The sequence below is a fragment of the Pholcus phalangioides genome, unplaced genomic scaffold (genome assembly GCF_987345545.1).
Source record: "Pholcus phalangioides strain wild (caught in Gottingen) unplaced genomic scaffold, Ppha-v1.0 ptg000015l_1, whole genome shotgun sequence".
Taxonomy (NCBI): Eukaryota; Metazoa; Arthropoda; class Arachnida; order Araneae; family Pholcidae; genus Pholcus; species Pholcus phalangioides.
In genome coordinates, this window is record NW_028301608.1 from 62,480,054 (window position 1) to 62,498,784 (window position 18,731).

The following is an 18,731-nucleotide window of genomic DNA, read 5'->3' on the forward strand; positions in this document are numbered from 1 at the left end:
ATAAATTCCAAGCGATACTTGAGGTTGGGATGGTTTGGCCACATCATGTCTATATGGGGATCTCTGGGACTTTTGGATCGGCAATGAGCGTCTACAGTTTTCGTCTTGTGGAACTCTATGTGCTTCTGAAAGATGGATTCATTCTCGAAGGTCATCTCACGATACTTACAGACTATCACCAGGACGCGAATCTCTCTTGAACTCTCTCTCTTCTCGAGAGCTGATCTCAGGCACCACCTACATTTATGGGGTGGTCAGTCCTGACCATTATAATATGAAATAAAGGTAAGACATATATATATACCTTTCTTCCAAACATGTTTTTTTTGGTGGGAACTAAAAATTAAATGCATTTTTAAAATATAGAAAAATATTAAGATTCCTGCATAGTTAGAATGCCCATAAAAAACTTTTTTTTTTTGGATAACCCATGGGTTATACACAGGAAATTACAGTAAAAATTGTGTTATACATAACTATGTTAGGGCAGCACATGCATTCAGAACACACATTCTCTCTCCAGCATGTGCTGATTCTTTAGCAATTCCATAGATGATTGTGTACGAGGTGCATGTACAATTAAGAGTAGTTAAAAAAGACTGGATCAAGCTTGTAAATTTTATGAATAGTATTTTATTTTTGATTAACAGTTTCATAAATCTAAACAACACCAATGATAAAAATTGAGATATGGCTGTACTGTTTCTTTATAATTTTTTTTTTTGTATCACAACAATTGCAGGATTTTAAATCCTCTGCCAGCAGGGAATATTTATATATGTAACACCTTTTTCGTTTCTGTAGTAAACAGACCTCTCAGAGTTAATTGGTCTGTTATGCTCTTGCTGCACTAGGCGATAACATTATGGTAACCTGAAAAATATAACATTATATAGTTACGTTCTGAATGCATCGTTTTAAGTATGATGATTGCAACAGAAATATTTTTCAATTTAAAAAGACATATCAAGAATATACATATATAAATCAAAAAATCAAATATATTTAAAAAATGTTTACTTGGTAATATTTACATTTCATTAAACATTAATTTCTATGATATTTCATCAAATATTTAGGAATAATGTGCAAGCTGATGAAATTATTTTTCAGTAATATTCTTTGAATAAAAATTGGTAATATTATAGATCGGCAGTTCTCAACAGGGGCACCAGGTGTACATCTTAGGGGGTTTAACAGCCGCTCAAATATCAGTAAATTTGATTTTAAAAAATATAAAAAAATAGGTCTACAGAGCTCAGCTATAGAAATTATATATTAAAACGGACTCCTTGAGTCAAAAAAGATTGAGAACCGCTGCTACAAATGATTACAGTTAAAATATGGTGTAAATTTATTGAATCATAGTAGAAAAACATGTTTTTATGGCATTTGGCATTTTAGAAAACCAATTTTTCTAAATCTTTAAATTAAAACTGGGCAAAGTCTCTTTTCATTTCATAAATTGAGTTTATTTTTCATCTAGTTTGATGTCAACTTTTTTTGTTTAGTGTGTTTCTTTTAAAACTCACATATTCAGCATATTACAAATATAAATCATTATCATCAATTTTAAAATTTATAAAGGGTTAGTGCAAACATGAAAATGCAAAAATATTTTCTATTCATGAAGCAAGGATAATTGAAGATGGTCTACAATCAGAGGTGTATGCAGGGGGTAGGGGGCATAGGAATCTCATGCTCTTCCAAACCAACCAAAAAAAATTTTTAAGATTGTGAAAAAACTAAAATATCCAAAGAAAATACCTTTTATAGGCTATTTTAATCAATTTCTGTTAATTTAAACACTTCTTAAAGGTTGGTAACTTAAAATTTCTCTGAAAGAAATAACTTGTGTCCTCTCCCTCTCCAAAAAAATTGATCCTAAATACACTCCTGGTTAGAATAGGAATAAATTTTTGAATTAGTTTCTTTTTTCTGAAAAGTTTCAAGTGATTTTATTACATACTTGTTCTGGAGATGGGCAAGCAATAATAATTTGTTCTTCTTCTGAATAATTTACTCGTATGAGCTGCAACATTTGTTCAAAGGATGTTTGTATTCGAATCTGAAAGAACATTAAAAACTTGTTTTTTATTTTCTTAAAAGGAGTGGTGTAATCAAAGAATACTTTTGATGTAGGAAATTTTGTCAGAGCAGGATAAGAAGAAATAGGGTAAAGATAATGAAGAGATAAAATAAGGTAAAGATAATGAAGAGATAAAATAAGATAAAGTTTGTCAGAGCTATAAATAAAATAGGAACATGGCAATTTTGTTTTATTACATCATCATCTGTACACAGTAATGGATAATTTAAATTTTAATTCCCTAGCCAAAAGATGTAAAATGGTTTTTTTCACACATTTATTGCTCAAGAAAATCTAAAACTGAGTAGACCGTTATAAGAGGTAATAATTGTTGGCAGATAGGTTTGCAGGTTTGTCTCAATAGGAAGAGGTAACGCAAATAGTTCTGAGAAAAGGGTATGTCAATGATGAAACTGTTACAAAATACAGTAAATGTGTTTTTACAAAGTATAATTTTTACAGTAAGGAAAACAATTTATAAAAGGAATCTATTATGTTGCTGTTAATAACAAACAATGATGCAGTGAAACCTTGATATAACAATGCTCTGCAGACCAAGAACAAATATCATTATAGAGGGATTATTGTCATATCAAGCTACAGTTTAACAGAGTACAGACATTTTCAATCCTGACTTGAAAAAATATTGCTGTAGAGGGATCTATCATTATATCGAGTATCGTTGTAGCAAAGTTTCACTGTACATAAGTAAAAAAAAATTTCCAATTTTTATGTAAATCAATTCAATCTAAGCAATTGAAAAAATATTAAAGCCAGCAAAGAGTAAAAAACATTCAGTATTTTTTTAAGAAATGAAAAGCATGAAAACTGCCCAAAATTTACATATAAAAAATCCATTAAACTGCATGTGTAAATATTTTCAACAGGAAATGCTTACCTTAACTGGTCTGAATAAAATATACTCTGTATCCTCATTAGCTAAGTACAATGACATACTGCGTAACAAAGATGGTAAGACAGTTTTAATAGTACGGTTTGTATTTGTAACTAGTTGCGATAGATTATCTGCTGAAGCAAATGGTTGAGAATGAAGCCGAATTTCTTTAGTTTTTCCTCCTGTCTGCATCTGTTCAAATTTTTTCACCTGCAAAACCACACATCAAAGTTAAGTGTATCAAGTAATCTATTTTTTGCATTACAGGTATCACAAATTTTTAATGCATATAATAGAGAATTCAAAAAGTTTTGACGGAATAACTTTTCAGGGCAAAAAATCTAAATTAAAATTATATGAAATACCCTGTCTATTACATTATAAGTTCTAACTCAACCTTTGTGTCATCAACCATTCATTGTAGAGGTATGATTCTAATTTAAAAAATGTTTAAAATGTGTTCAGAAATCACTCCATACCTATTTTGAGAGTGAAACACAGTGTCACAAAATAAAAAATCTAAATTTTTATACAGTCCTATAACTTCCAATTAGAGAAATTTTGTCGGCTAAAATATATTCGGAATGCAAAAAGAGTCCCATCCTCAATCTGACTTTTTACAGACAACATTTCTTTGATTGAAAGTTGCTAGACCAGGGGCCTGTATACAAAATTTTGATTTTTTATTTCGTGACGCACTGTATTTTCACTCTCAAAATTGGTACAGGGTGATTTCTGAACACATTTTGAGCATTTTCGAATTGGAACTATACCTTTATAATCTGATCATTTTTATCACCACACTATCATTTTCTGCACAAGACAGCTAATTAGACCGGGACCTAAAATTTATAGTAGCTTTTTCTATACTCACCGAGAGGTTGGTGCACTAACCCCTCTGCATGGGACTCTCTGAGGCAGCAATCTCTTTCTGTGGTCATGCCATTTCTATTGGACATTGTCGTCAGACAAGAACAAACCAGGTATCAAACTCGCGACACCTTTGGTACTTCTTTATATAGGCAAGCATCTTATTGACATGGGTTACCCATATATCTCTATGACAAATGGTTGATGAGACAAAGGCCATGTTAGGATTTATAGGACATAATAGGACTCTGTATGTATGTAAATGCTACAAAATGAAGTTACTTCAATTCATCAAAGAAAAAACATTGAAGTGAAAATTAGGCACAACAATTTTTGAATGTTGGAGAAAGAGAACATACTTTCTCTAAAAATTCTTGCACTGGACCAGCAAGATGATGAAACAAATGTTCAATGAAATCTTCACAAATGACTTTCAGCTGCTTGTCAATAGCTTTTTTAGAATCAATAAAGTGTTCGGTCACGTGCGGTGCTCCCTGAAAAGAAAAGAGATTGCCAAAATTATTTTTAAAAAGCGGTAAATTTAATATTCAGTTGTTTTTATTTTATTTTTTCTAATAAAAAACTCCTATACTAATATCTTTGAATCAGAAGTCTTGCGTGTGATACAAGTCTTTTACAAACCAAAGAAAAATCAATTTCACTGAAAGGAAGGTAGCTATGCTCAAAATTGAACTTAAATATAGATTTATATAAAAAAAATTAAAAACATAATGTTTACAGTGATAAAAAGTATGGCACAGTGATTGTTTTATGAGGAAATAGAGCTTATGATGGAAAAAAACATTCAGTAGTGTAACATTATGATAATTAATGCTATTTAATAGATTCCAATGCATATGAATTTTATTGCAATTGGATATTTATTATCTGTAAATATTTGTTTACCTGAAGCAGGAATTCTAATATGGCGTTGTTAGAATTCAGTGACAATAGCTGTGATTTTTTCTGCAGCAAACCATAAGCAGCAACTAAAAAAATAAGTAAGCACAGTGAGTGAAATAACAAATAGTAAATGAAATGTTAAGAAAGCAGGTCTAGCAATCTATGCATTTTTTATTCCTCAAAGAAAACAATTGACTATTAATTTCACAAGGTATAATTAGAATCCACTGAAGCTCTAGCTATTCCTGCTCATTCATTTAGAGAAATATGCCTCCACTAGAACCTTGTGTTGAATATTTCATGAAAAAATTCTCAAAGTGCCAGTTTTTTTTCTAGTGATAGAAATAAATTTTGAATAAAATTTTAAATTCATATCTAAATATCAAGTTAAAGTTTAGGAAATTACCTTTCATGTGACTGAAATCCAAAGTTGTTTCCTTTATGGCAAAATCTATCTGAAATGGTGCGATCTGTTCTCTGAGTATCAACAAATGTTTGATTTGGAACAGTTGGCCATCAAGTGGAGTCTAATAAGATCCCATGAGAGAAAAGGAAAAAAAATATTGATTGTGCTTTGAAAAAAAAATCATTTGAAACAAAATATTTTGTTACATGTCCAATCCAAGGGGGAAAAGATTAATATATCAAACTACAAAAAGACTTATTTTCAAAAATCTATTTTAAATTATTGAACTGCAATAGACAAAAAATTTTAGATCCCTAAAACAGTCTATTGCTTGCATACATAAATTATTTGAATCAGTTAAATGTTCACTCAAAAAATAATGCTTAATTTTGAACAAAAACTACATCTTCATGTTTTTCTATCTGTTAAGAAAAGAAAAAGCTCATTGTAGGCGCAAGTTCAATATTGTTAAATTACATGAGATTTCTGCATTAAGGTATCCGGCTACCTTTCTTGTAACTTTTCTTTAAAATGGTACTGGAATGAACTTTAATATTTTTTTATATAAAATGTCCCAAAATGTTGAAAACAATAATAAATTTTGGATTGCCTGTCATTTTCCATGAAAAATATATTTTTATGTCAAATTTTAAGCAAAATTCATGTAATATTTGAAACTTGATTGCGAAAAAAAATTATGAATGAAATGTTTTGTTCTTTTCTCAGTACATCTAGCTAATAATGGTGCAGGTTATGAACCAAAATCTAAAGGATTGTGTGATATGCTCATAAGTTAAACTGAAATATATTAATGAACATGGAAATTTTTTAAAATTTCATTCTACATTTTGTCTACAAAACACTGTAATTCAACAAATATATGTGATAGATCTTAGATTTTGGTTTGTAACCTCAACAATATAAAATGAAATATATCACAATTTCGTAATGATACTATGAATAGGTTTTTAGAAATCATGTTTCAAACTCAAGAAAATGTAAAAAATAACATTCTCCATTAAACGTATTTAAATATTTTATTCGCGTGTAATTTGTATGTAAAATGCAAAACTGAAGTGGACGCAACTTTGGTTCTGAGAGTCATGTAAACAAAACAAGCCATGTTTCGAAATAACAAAAAATAAGGCTTTCATAAAAAAGAAGAAATAAAAATCTATACTTAGTTCTAAAATGACACTTTCAACATAGTCGTATACTTTAACAGAATAGAACCTAAAAAAGAAATAAACCTTATTCTTCGAGATTGTTGCTGTTGCCGAAACTAATGACTGGATACATGATGTTAGAACCTCTTGTGAAAGCCCTTGAAAAATCGTTTTCTTAAAGAAAATACAGATAAAACATCGAGTTAACAAAATGACAAAACTACGTATCAGATAACAACAAAATATACTATGACAATAGGAAAAAATTACAATCAAGCTGATGTTTCACAATTCACAATTCAGATTTTTTGTTCCAATTTTCTACATGAGCTTCAGAACATGGGTTCTTAACCTTCGCAAATGAAGAAATTATTCTGATATTTTATCCATTAGTGGAAAATTTTATTTTTTATAGAATTTAGAACATTTGTCCATCAAGGATGACAAGAAAATTTTAAACAGCATTATTTTATAAAAACATTTAATTTTCCACAAAATTGTCATAGGTGTTTAAATTTCCTGGAGTTAAAATTTTCGAACAAATTATTTTTAATAACATCATCAACCAATTTCATCAAATTACTGTCTCCCTCTCACATTACTTAACTACCCCTTTCTCAAATGTAGGTTTTCATTTTAGCTAATGTTTTATTTACTTACATCAAGACACCTGTACAGTTTAGAAAGGCAGACAAGAGTTCTTCTGACCGTTGGATACCACATGCCATGAAGATCAGCTGAAGAATCTATTATGAAAAAATTAATAGTAAGTAGACAATAATTTCACTTTCTAAAATATAAATTAGAAAGTCATAATAATAATAATGCATTATAAAAAATAACTGAGAAGTTTTAAAATGGTGGTGGGAGGAGATATTTTTGAGGTGGAAATATGATGAATATGAACTTTGAGGGCTTTCATCAGAGGGCAGTACTCAGAGTTGAACTTTCAGGGAATTTTTAAGATGGCTTCCAGGAGAAAGTGCCAGGGAAAAGTGTGATTTATTACATAAAATGTAGGAATAAAAAAAAATTGTATGTGAAGATGAATATACAAAGATGTTTAACAGCTGGCTGATGCAAAGATCAATCAAACCCACGTCCTTTCACTTTCCGGTCGAACGCCTTAGACCACTAGACTACAGAGGCAACGAATATCTCACTCTTTCCTTTCTGCACTGAACAGGTGTTCACGAGCTCCAAGGAAAGATTGTGATATTCATTGCCTCTGTAGTCTAGGGCGTTCACCTGAAAAGTGAAAGGACATGGGTTCGATTCCCTGCAGGGGCAGTTGAATTTTCTCTTTCCAAAATATATCTTCGTATCAGCCAGCAGTTAAAAACCTTTGTATGGATAGTGTAGAGCGACATCATCTTCGCTGAAAAAAATTGAACAAAGTGAAGTGAAAATTTCTTCACAAAAAAGAAAAATATGAAAAATTGAAAAAATAAATATTTGCTGGTATTTATGTTTTTAATGCATTTTCTGAGTATCAGAAATGCAAATACATTTTGAAAATTCCACAAAATGAATGCTTGGGTCCAAAAAGGATAAATAAATGAAAAAAAATTATTCTACTTTTGATGAGTAAAATTTATCAAAGAACTGTTACATGCAATAGCTCTTGATGAACGACTTTTTCTTGACACTGAACTTTTCTCGCTGACCACACTTTCATTATCACTTCCATCAGCTGGCTCTTCTGTGATGCTTGCTTGTGGATCCTTAATTTCTGAAACTTTTTCCTCTGTATTCCCAACAGCGACAGAGTTGGATGAAACTAATGATGTTTGAGAAGTGGAACGACTCAAGCTGCCTGCAGCTAAACTTTGTGCAATACTCTGAAATAAATAAATTTAAATCATCTCGATTTTACAAGAAAGAACTGAATTTTTTATAAATATGTTTGAAAATATTACTGTTCTATCTCAGCTTAACAAAGTTCATAAAAGACAAACCTTATTTTAGATGAGTATAGTATACATAGCTAAATTAATACCATAGGTTCATTGGTACATAGATGACCAAAACTGTTTCTTTAAGTAACTTTTTTGATAGCCAACTTTTCAATGGTTAGATTTCAAAGGATTATATAACATTGAAAAAAATTGGAACTTAAAACCAACCTCCATCATTTCCAGCTTGTCTGGATAGGCCAAATCTCCAGCCGCTGGTTCATATTGCAGAATGTCAGTTCTCATGTATATATGAGTGCGGTACACAAGCCTTTCCTGAACATCTTCAAGCATTTGCCGAATGACAGCTTCAAATGCTTCTAGTTCATGAGCTACAAATTAATAACATTTCATATGTCATTTGACAAATAAAACTAATTTACCTTAAATTTTAATATAATAAAGAAAGTGATGAAAAAGTTTTGAAATGAACCTTGGCTGTTTTTGATTTTTGTGAAATGATGTACCAATGTTGTTTCAATGGTTAGTTAATTCTAAATATTTTTAAATAAAGTTGTTTAGCATGCTTTTTTTTGTATATTAAAAATTATTTTTCAAAATTTTAACCTTCTCTTTCTCAATTCTCCTCTTCTCACGGATTTTGTTTCTTTACTCGAAAAATTGTATAAAACAATTTTTGGAATAACCCTTTTAGACCCTGCATGCACAAATGTGGTGGTTGCTTTTTCTCACTATAGAATTTTTTTATCTTGAGCTCAGGAAGTTAAGTCCTGACTAAAATGATTGTGTAAGTTTTGGGTTATAAATATGGTGTATATGAACATTGGGGGCTTTCATCAGAAGGCAACACTTAAAGTTGAACTTTCAGGGGGCTTTTTAAGATGGCTTCCATAAGAAAGTGCTTCTGGGAAAAGTGTGATTTATTACATAAAATTTAGCAATAAAATTCTAGATTAAAATTATATGTGAAAATGAATATACCTTGCATCATCTGCAAGGCATATTTAAATAAAATTAATTATATCTTCAGACAAAAAAAAATTGAAAATTGGAAAATAATTGAACAAAAAATAAAGATTTGATGACATTTATGTTTTTAATGCATTCTTTGAGTAACAATACAAAAAAAATTTGAAAATTAAAAAAAATGAATGCTGGTCTGAAATATATATATATATACTTCACAATAGTGGTTCTCAACCTTTTCCAGCCCGTGGCCTGATTTCATTCATTTTTGTGAGTAGAAGACTCGGTCAAACACACGACCAAAGAAAAAATGAAACTGCTAATCACTCGCGGCCCGGTATGAATGATATCAGGGCCTGGTACCGGGCGGTTGAGAAACACTGCTTTACAAAGCTATCTTGAACATAAAGAACTAAAAAATATCAACTGACCTCCATATTGCATGTGCTCTTCCAACATTTCAACCTTCAAAAAAAAATTTATTTCAATTTTCGAAAAAGAAAATAAACATTTGAACATTACAAGACACACACACAAATAATCAGAAAAATATTCATCAAATCTCATGATAAATTTTAGGCCAAGAAAACTTGAAATTTGTCAATTTTAAATGTGAACAAGCATTAAATGAAGAAGATTCTCTTATTTGACGTTTAAGATTAAATAGACAGAGAATACAAACCTTTAGTATGCCACATAATTCTGCTAATGTTTCTAAATGATTGATATGGATGAATATTGGCCTGAGAACATCATATAACCTCATACATAATGACTCCAAAAATTCTCTGAAAAAAAATATAAAAATACATGCTCATATTAAAATCATTTAAAATAAATCATTAACACAAAAAACATAGGTTAATAGCATAAGGTTAATATAAAATTTTAACATTTCATCTTCAAAGAAAAACAATCAAAGACCATATAAAAGAAAAACTTTACTGTAGTTGCTTAGAATGCACCGAGAAAAACTGTTTGAATAGCTGGTATTCATCTTCACAGACATGAAGCAGAAAAGCACATCCACTTCGTACAAGAGAACAATGGTCTTTCACATGATTTGAGGCTAAATCAGTTATCGCTGCTGATACGCTAGGACCTAACAAAATATCTCGTTGACTGAAATAACACTGGTGACAATCATCCAGCAAAGGCTGATAACTGAAATTATATTGATACATGATTACTGATCAGAAAAATATCATCAGTGTTAATGCTCATGAAATAAAAAAAAATAAATTATTTCAATGATATCAATTTCACATCATAAGAACTAATTATTTTTGCACAATATCTTATGAATGCAAAGATTTTCTAATTTTCCCAATCATTTAATATTTCAGAATTTTAACATAATCCACAAAAAAAACTAACAAGAACTTTTCAAGAAATTTATAGAAACATATACATAAATGGTAGTATGATACAAACTCTGAATTTTTTTCAGCTCTTTCTTCAATCTGTTTCATCAGAGTCCGTATTCTGGGTGCACGAGATCGAAACTTTCCATAATATAAGGTGAATGCATTCTCAGAAGGGGCCAAAGTATCCCGTTTGGGCAGGACCTGTTGCGTTGTTTGTTGTAGGGTTGATACCACAAAAGTTCGAACCATACCCAGAGCAGTAGTCTGTAAATGTCTGAACCTCACTAGGTATACATGCGCCTCTTTAAAGTGTTCCTGTTCAAGAATAGGAAGAATATGTTTTTCTTATAGCAAATGGTGACAAAATTTACTGTTTGATGTGTTAAAATTTAAAAAAATATATGGTTCCATGTAGGGCAACCAATTATTAACAAGTGACATATCATTTAGAAACAATACAGAAACCACTGATATTTTACTTTAATTTTCTTCTATCCTAATGATGCACACCAATATATATATATATATTTCAATTTTGTTAGTAATAAGTTTTCAGATGTCAGAAAACAGTATCTATATATCAAACTCTTAGTTTATAGAATATTATTTTCCTTCATGCTATTGATTAACTTTACAAACTGGTATTAATCACAAAAGATATAGTGCCAATTTTTCAGTTTAGGTCAGAACTTAACAAATATCAAGTGCAGATTGCTATGGTGACTAAAAAAATCTGTATTGGCCACTAACCTTTTCAATGTATGATTATCAAATTGCTATTCAAGGACAACAAAATTTTCAGAATGTGTGCTAGCATTTGTATGAACATAAGAAAAAGGTCAATAAAGAAAGTACAAAAAGTTTATTTTGGGCCATTTTTCTTTTTTTCTAACATTTTTTTCTTTAAAAAAAATTTTAATGCCAAAAAAATTTGCCAACACCTAATTTTTTTTTTCAATTTGTCAAGTCCTGGTGCGGGTAACTGTAAGCCTATATTCATCTCTTTCTTATTTCTAAACATATTGCTTGCATGCAATTCATAAGATTATAGTATTCATACATACATTGGATACCATGTAGGCTATGCACTCATCAAGACGTGATAAAAGAGGGATGAATGATTCATTGACAACAGATAGTGTGGGAGATGCCAGCTTCTGTAGTAATGAAATATTATATTCAATTTTTATATCTATATGAATAAACGTGATCAATCACGAACTTTTAGTGATAAAATAAATATGGCCAAAATACTGAAAAGAAATGAAAATACATACCTGTGACAACACATCCAGTTCATTGAAATAACACAGCTTCTGTGATATTGTCTCTGCAGAATTTACAAGCTTCGCCTGTGGATGACATTAAATAAATCTCATTAAAACTGATTACTTTGATATCTTTGATAGGTTTTGTTTAAAAAAATTTAAATTAATTAAGGAGAAATTTTATTGCAGTAATGTACACAATATTATTTTACACCTGCATTTATAGAAATATAGAAAGCAGTGAATATCAAATACAAGTTGGTTTACATTGGAAGAATGCAGGTGTCGGCGGGTTATGACCAAAGTGTTCAAAATTTTCAATGGAATGGATAGGATGGACCATGAATTATTAATACATTGTCAATAAATGGAATAGCTTACCCCCGGGAGTAGTAAATTCTAATACAATTGACACATTTAAAAAGAAATACAATAAGCATGTTGGGGCTTGGAAAAGCTATCCATACTTAGATAAGACAACCATAAATATTTTTCATGGGCATTGTATTATGCTTTATTTATTATGCTATATATAGTTTTTAATTTTCATAATTGCTTTTTTAATTAAGGGATGCTGTATTTTAGAAATATGACATCCATATTTGTAATATGGGCATCTTTTTCTCAGCTATCTCGTTAGGCATTTTGCCTGTTGGGATCTTTGTATTTATAAATATGAACTTGTGTTATATTTTCCATTGAAAAAAAAAAAACCTATGTTTTATCTAACATTTAATTTTAAGATTTCAATAATTAACAAATAAATTACAACTACATTACATATTATTGTAATGTGTACCATGAAGAAATAATTTTTATTTTTAAACAAGGCTATAATCACAGTTCAAAAATCAAGCACAATTAATTTTCAGCTTTCAAATCAGAAGCAGGAACATTAACATGCAAGTAAATATTTTAAACCACAACTTAAAAAAATGCGGAAAATTTATGAACCCAGGTGAAATTTTTTTCATAAATTATGCAAAAAACTCATGATAAATGAGGAATCTTCATAAGAATTTTTACCTGCTCAGCAAGCAAATGTTCGCATGCTTCATGCAATGCATTTGTTTTGTCTGACACAAATGTGTATTTCTTTTGCAGAGACTCAAGAAGCTCCAATGCCATTGTCACATTTTCCAAGAGCTCTGTGCAATGACTATGATAGTATAAAAGTTCTTCAACATATACCCTGCAATTTAAAAAAAAGCACCTTGTGAAGTAGGTAGTAAGTAGTTACAGTAAATAGTGATAATCATCATGAAATTCATGATTTTTGATCACTGATTTCTTGGTTAAAAAAATATACATATAAATATTTTCACAATTTATGCATTTAATGTTTTTTTCATGAGAATTTTCTAAGAGAAACCATAAAAAAAAACAGGACTATAATAAGAGGTCAATATCAATGGGGAGAAATTTCAGAAAATCCTGAATCAAACCCATTTTTTTTTTTACCTTCAAAACAGTTTTTACCTCCCTAGGGACCTTTTTTGCAGTAGAGCAAACCTTATTACCTTCATAGCAAATAATGATTTGACCCATTTTTGGCAAATTTTGATCTTTTCAAAGTTAAATTAGTCTATTGTTTGAGCTGTGTCCTGTTTAGTATGCATGTAAAAGTTCATGAAGATTTATATCAAGAATGGGCACACACAGAGTGAACATAATATTGATTTGCCTTCCTAATTTCATGCACTGTGTCGTGAGGCGCTGAAGTAGAGGCATTAGTAGCCTCTCTTAACTTCAGGAAATGGCCCCCGGGTGGGACGGTTTAGAGACATATTATAGATATCTCTATAATATTGATTGTCTGGATAATCTGATTATGTCGATAATTGATAATCTAGAAGAAAAGTATAGCGTAGTCAGGGTTTTAAATATAGTCAAGCACATCAGCAAATATAATTTTTTGTAAAAGTAGTTATCAGAAACTAGACTTGTACTTACTGGCACATCATGTTGCCATCTTGAACAACTTTTCTCTCCACTTCGGAGTTCCACAGCAAAAACTACAATGATAAATAGCATCTTATCATTGTAGTGTCTTATCATTCTTATCATTCAACAACATGAAAAATTTTACAGGCAAAATTAAAAATTTATCTGAGATTCTCTTTAAGTGTTACCTGCTGTGTACTTTCAATGACTTTACCCCTAACATCAATATTTGTTGGTTCGCCATCAGTTTTTAAGAGACCAAGATTTGGCTGCACGTAAACATCATCATCAATAGGAAGCTACAAAGGGCAGAAAAAAAATAACTTATAAATTGTTGCAGTAAAACTAAAACTTCAATTTTATGGACCTAAGAGTTAACAAACAAAAAATTTCATAGATATATATATATTTTCTTTTTGTCTTCAAATTGAATCCCAACAAAATTTTATTTCTTTCCAATTAAAAAAAAATGGAGAAAAGAACCAGTTCCAAGATGGCTGCTATCTAGATAATAACTAAATAACGCTTGTAGTTTTTCAAACATGCAATACTAAACTAAAACTAAAACTTCAATTTTATGGACCTAAGAGTTAACAAACAAAAAATTTCATAGATATATATATTTTCTTTTTGTCTTCAAATTGAATCCCAACAAAATTTTATTTCTTTCCAATTAAAAAAAAATGGAGAAAAGAACCAGTTCCAAGATGGCTGCTATCTAGATAATAACTAAATAACGCTTGTAGTTTTTCAAACATGCAATACAGTAATTTTAGTTCATAAATAGAAATGATTTTAAAGAGACGAGAAATCAGGGCAGTGCCAAATTTGCACAGACATTGCACTAAAGCTGTGAAAATTCCCAGCAGTCTGACTGAAGTTTTCAAATGCTCGGCGGATGTAATGTCATAGAGGGATTTAAAAAAGTATCTCCTTTAAATGATGAGTAGTATGCAAAACAAAGTTATATTTTTTTGTGTTTGTATTATTGCTAACCCACGCAGAAATCAGGACGATTTTGGTAATTGATCTAGAACATTGGTTCTCAACTGTTTGCCAAGGTGCTCTGAGATACTGTGATCAGTCACAATGACATGTCCTACCTAGTAAATTCAACAGATGAATGGCATGATAGTTTATTAATACAAGAAGTACTTTCCTAGAACATTATTGGATAGAAATTCCTGTTTGGGTGACGCGTGCGAAATCAATATTTTTTTTTTCTTTTGAAAAGCAAACAACCTATACTATGAAAGGTTTTTTCATTACATTTATTGTATGAACTTTGTTCATTTGATGCAAAAACTTGATTATCAAATGTTTCCACTTTGACTAGGAACTCCAAATCTTTTTTTTTAATGCCCTCTATATCCATCAAATGGCAGCAATTCTTGTAGACAATGAAAATACTTTGCTGAAACAATTCTTCTTGCATATTGTCACCGCAAAAGCCAGAAATTTCTGGATGATTGCTGACGTATACCAAAATAGCTATTGGAGCTGGCTGATGATCATTCAGAGGTCACTTGAGTGATTAGTTTATTGTTTGTTTTCAAGAATACACAGAAGCTGCCGTCTGCGAGAAAGAAACAGGGTTTTAATTGTTTGAAAGACGGCAATATGTCCTTTCAGAATTTTCCCTCCCAACATTTTCAGTGTTATCCCCAGAGAGGTGGGAAAGTCTATTGTAAGCATTTGAAGGGTACAAGTCTTATAGTAAGGCACACATGTATGGTATTAGTTCTTTCGATCATTTCCAGTGGAATTTTCTTTCTTTGTGGTGCTTTACTTGATTGCTGTGTCAAAGAGGTTTAAGCTCATGATTTTTTTTTCTTTTATATTGTCAACGAAATACTATATGAAGAATCAAGCAAAGGTAATGTTCTGCCTATTTTATTTCTCTAAGCGATTTGAAATGTGATTTTAATCCTTGAGTATGATTGAAATGATTTTTTAAACACAGAATTGAAAATACAATTGAATACATTGAATTTTAAAATATTTTGTATGTCTGTTGGAGTGAGGGAGGGGGACATTTTTTTAATAGAAGTCTCAGTTGTGTGGCTTTCGTATTCATACAAAGTTTTGAACCAGCCTCTTGAATGTTGTATAAACAAGGTTCCACCGTTTATAGTTCTCATTATCTATATTGAATTTAAACTGGCCATCCAATTTTATCCGGTTTTTTCATGAAGGCACACGTGCAATCTTGTGGGGAAACAAAGTGAATTTACATCGTAGATACACTGTCGTTGAATGCAGGTAGGTAACTGCAAAGTACTTGTTATTTTCCCAGCATAAAACCTGCGAGAGAAAAAAATTCTCTATGAAATCTGAAAATTTTGTATATAATTCTTCATTCAAAGACGAAGGAGATATACTGTATTTTGACAGCCTATTTTTTGATAGCCTGTGCAGGTTATACTAATAAGAGAGTGGAACTTTGTACTTCAAAGCAGTATAACTACTTTCCATGGTCACTATAAAGTCTTTTGATGGTCGAGATAGCGTGATTATGGTAGAGGAAAAAAAAAAGATTTGTACAGAGGTTTCCCTCTCCATACTTTTTTCTCCTTGGCTTGGAAAGAACGCATCCCTCCCGTGAACAAAATTTATACACTAATCCTTTTCTTAAATTCCCAGTATTTAACAGGCTATATTGCATCAGCAGCATCTCTACATACAAACCAAAGTTGGTGCTATAATGCGCAGGGATTCTGTGCTTTGTAGCACCATGTAGCAAAAGAACCTTTTCGGCACAATCAGCGTAGCTCTTTCATCCCTGCATTTAATTATTAACCCACAAATCACAGTATTTATTTTTTATCCAGGGAATTATTTATAATCCAGCGCTCATTTCAATTTATTGCCAATTTCGAATGTTGCAGCCTTTTCTTTTACACTCATCGAGAGGTTCGTGCACTAACCCCTTCAAGTGGGACGCCCTTTGGTAACATTCTTTTTCTGCGGTCATGTCGCCGTTTTTGTTGTACCCCTGTGTCAGGAAAGTTTCTGGCAAGGACGAGGACGAACCGGGTATCGATCAAACTCGCAACACCTCAAAACATCCTTTCAGGCGAGTACCTTGTCGACTTGGGCTACCGCAGCCTTGTTTTGTCCAGAAAGTGATGTTTTTACTATTTATTACTATTATTATGCTTGTTGGTTTTCATTATTGTTATTATTATTATTATGTTTTCTATGCTTGCAATTTTTATCGTCCGTTGCGTCAGTAGACGGAATTGATAACTTTTCGTCGGACATGTTTGGCAGTGAAAATAAATCGCCAAGTGGGGGGAGGGGGGATTATGCCAAAGATGTTCCGAGTTTTCCTCAGAATAATATCCAGAAAAGGTCTGCTTGCTTGATGTAACAAGGACCATTTTAAGTGTAAGATAATTTGACAACAGCTGAATAATTTATACCGATTTAGATATTTTTAACGTTTAATAAATATCTTATTTTTCCTTTAATTTCAAGCGTATATTTCGTCATGAAACACGAAGGTAAGTAAGATACACTGACCTCTTTGGGGAGAGGTCTTTCTCTGGAGGCGGATTCAAGCTCTTCAATACTTCGCCTCTGAATGTCACTTAGAGGCGACAAGGGATCATCACCGTGTTCCCATAACAGCAGTCGGTCCAACATATTCACTTTCGAATCCATTTCGGCCTGAAATAATGATGATGTACGTGAGTTTTGTTTACATCGTTCAGCAGGTCGGCTTGAGCCGCTGACACTTGTCATTTAACAACTGCTTCAGTAACACGGTGTTTGTGCTGCCATCTCTTAATGTAACGCAAAAACAACGATGTGGGTAGAAATGTATTGTCAATCTGACCATATGTCTTTGAGCAGAATAAGAAAGTCGACGGAAAAAAGGGGGGGGGGAGGCGCATCACCAAACGAAACTGTCGGAAAAATTAATTATGCTGATTAAGAATTTTGTTTAACTCATTAACTTGTGGGGTTGTTTTCAGCCCATCAGCTTTTGTGTTTGGTCCATCAGCAGTGCCGTCTTAAGGCATGGGCCAAACCGGGAACGGGACCTCAAGAGAAGTAGGGAGCCTCACAAAAATGAGATCTGGTTCAAATTTTTAAGAATTTGCCTAGTAGAGCCTCAGAAAAATCACTTGGGCCCGGAAACCCATGTTGCTCCTAAGACAGCCGTACCTACCAGTAAAGATCGAAAGAGGTTTACTTATGTGCTATGTCCATAGGCGCTTGAACCTTGTAGCAGGGCTCGTTCATCATAAGTTCGGGGCCTTGGACAAACATAAATTTCGGAGCCCCAACGTTCTTTGAGGTCATGTTGTCAGTTATGAATGTTTGTGTGGTCTATGGGTAATTCCGTAGTACATCTGTCTTCCATGTTTGTCACTGTGATGGTTGAGTGGTCATAGTGACGGACTCGTGTCGCGAGATCCCGGGTTCTGACGCCACAGGGGTGGTCGGCTGAAGATGATTTTCTGTGGTTCCCAACTTCGAGGAGCGAATGCGAGCTGATCTTGTTAAAAAGTCTCGCAACAGATCTACAAACGGTACAAATATTTAATTATTACACTTGACTTTTAACAGTTCAACATGATGAGGAAAATACATACGCAGATCTGCATATGTAGTTTGTTCGAACAAACTCATAATTTCGGATTTTAAAAATAAACATGATGGAAACATGTAAACATTAGAAACAAACAATACATGAAGGTGCAGTGAGGATCTATTTTGTTCCAAATAGCGTATATTTCCATGAAAAAAGCATTTAGAGATATTATTCATGAATCAAAATTAATGAATAATTATCATAGACTATACTAACTATATTATAATGTTGCTGAATCACTTGTGCTATGTGAACGCCTTCACCTGTTTTGCAATTTAAGGAGAAGAAAATTTTATTTAATGCTTTCATAAGCAACTTTTCTAGATGTAAGGTGCAGT

General features: G+C 31.7%; 1 protein-coding gene across 1 annotated transcript; it reads right to left on the bottom strand.

The window, feature by feature from the left end:
• Nucleotides 1-613: 613 nt before the first annotated feature.
• Nucleotides 614-17,509, bottom strand: Cog3 (conserved oligomeric Golgi complex subunit 3). The gene is made up of 20 exons (XM_089243991.1): nt 17,316-17,509; nt 13,979-14,089; nt 13,800-13,861; nt 12,873-13,038; nt 11,856-11,930; nt 11,643-11,735; nt 10,646-10,893; nt 10,157-10,375; nt 9,894-9,999; nt 9,643-9,676; nt 8,456-8,616; nt 7,942-8,170; nt 6,990-7,075; nt 6,414-6,503; nt 5,164-5,284; nt 4,761-4,843; nt 4,214-4,348; nt 2,988-3,194; nt 1,970-2,068; nt 614-873 (listed from the first exon to the last, which is right to left on the bottom strand). The coding sequence occupies exons 1-20, from the start codon at nt 17,454-17,456 to the stop codon at nt 835-837; spliced, it is 2,505 nt and encodes an 834-aa protein (XP_089100117.1). The 5' UTR covers nt 17,457-17,509; the 3' UTR covers nt 614-834.
• Nucleotides 17,510-18,731: the final 1,222 nt, after the last annotated feature.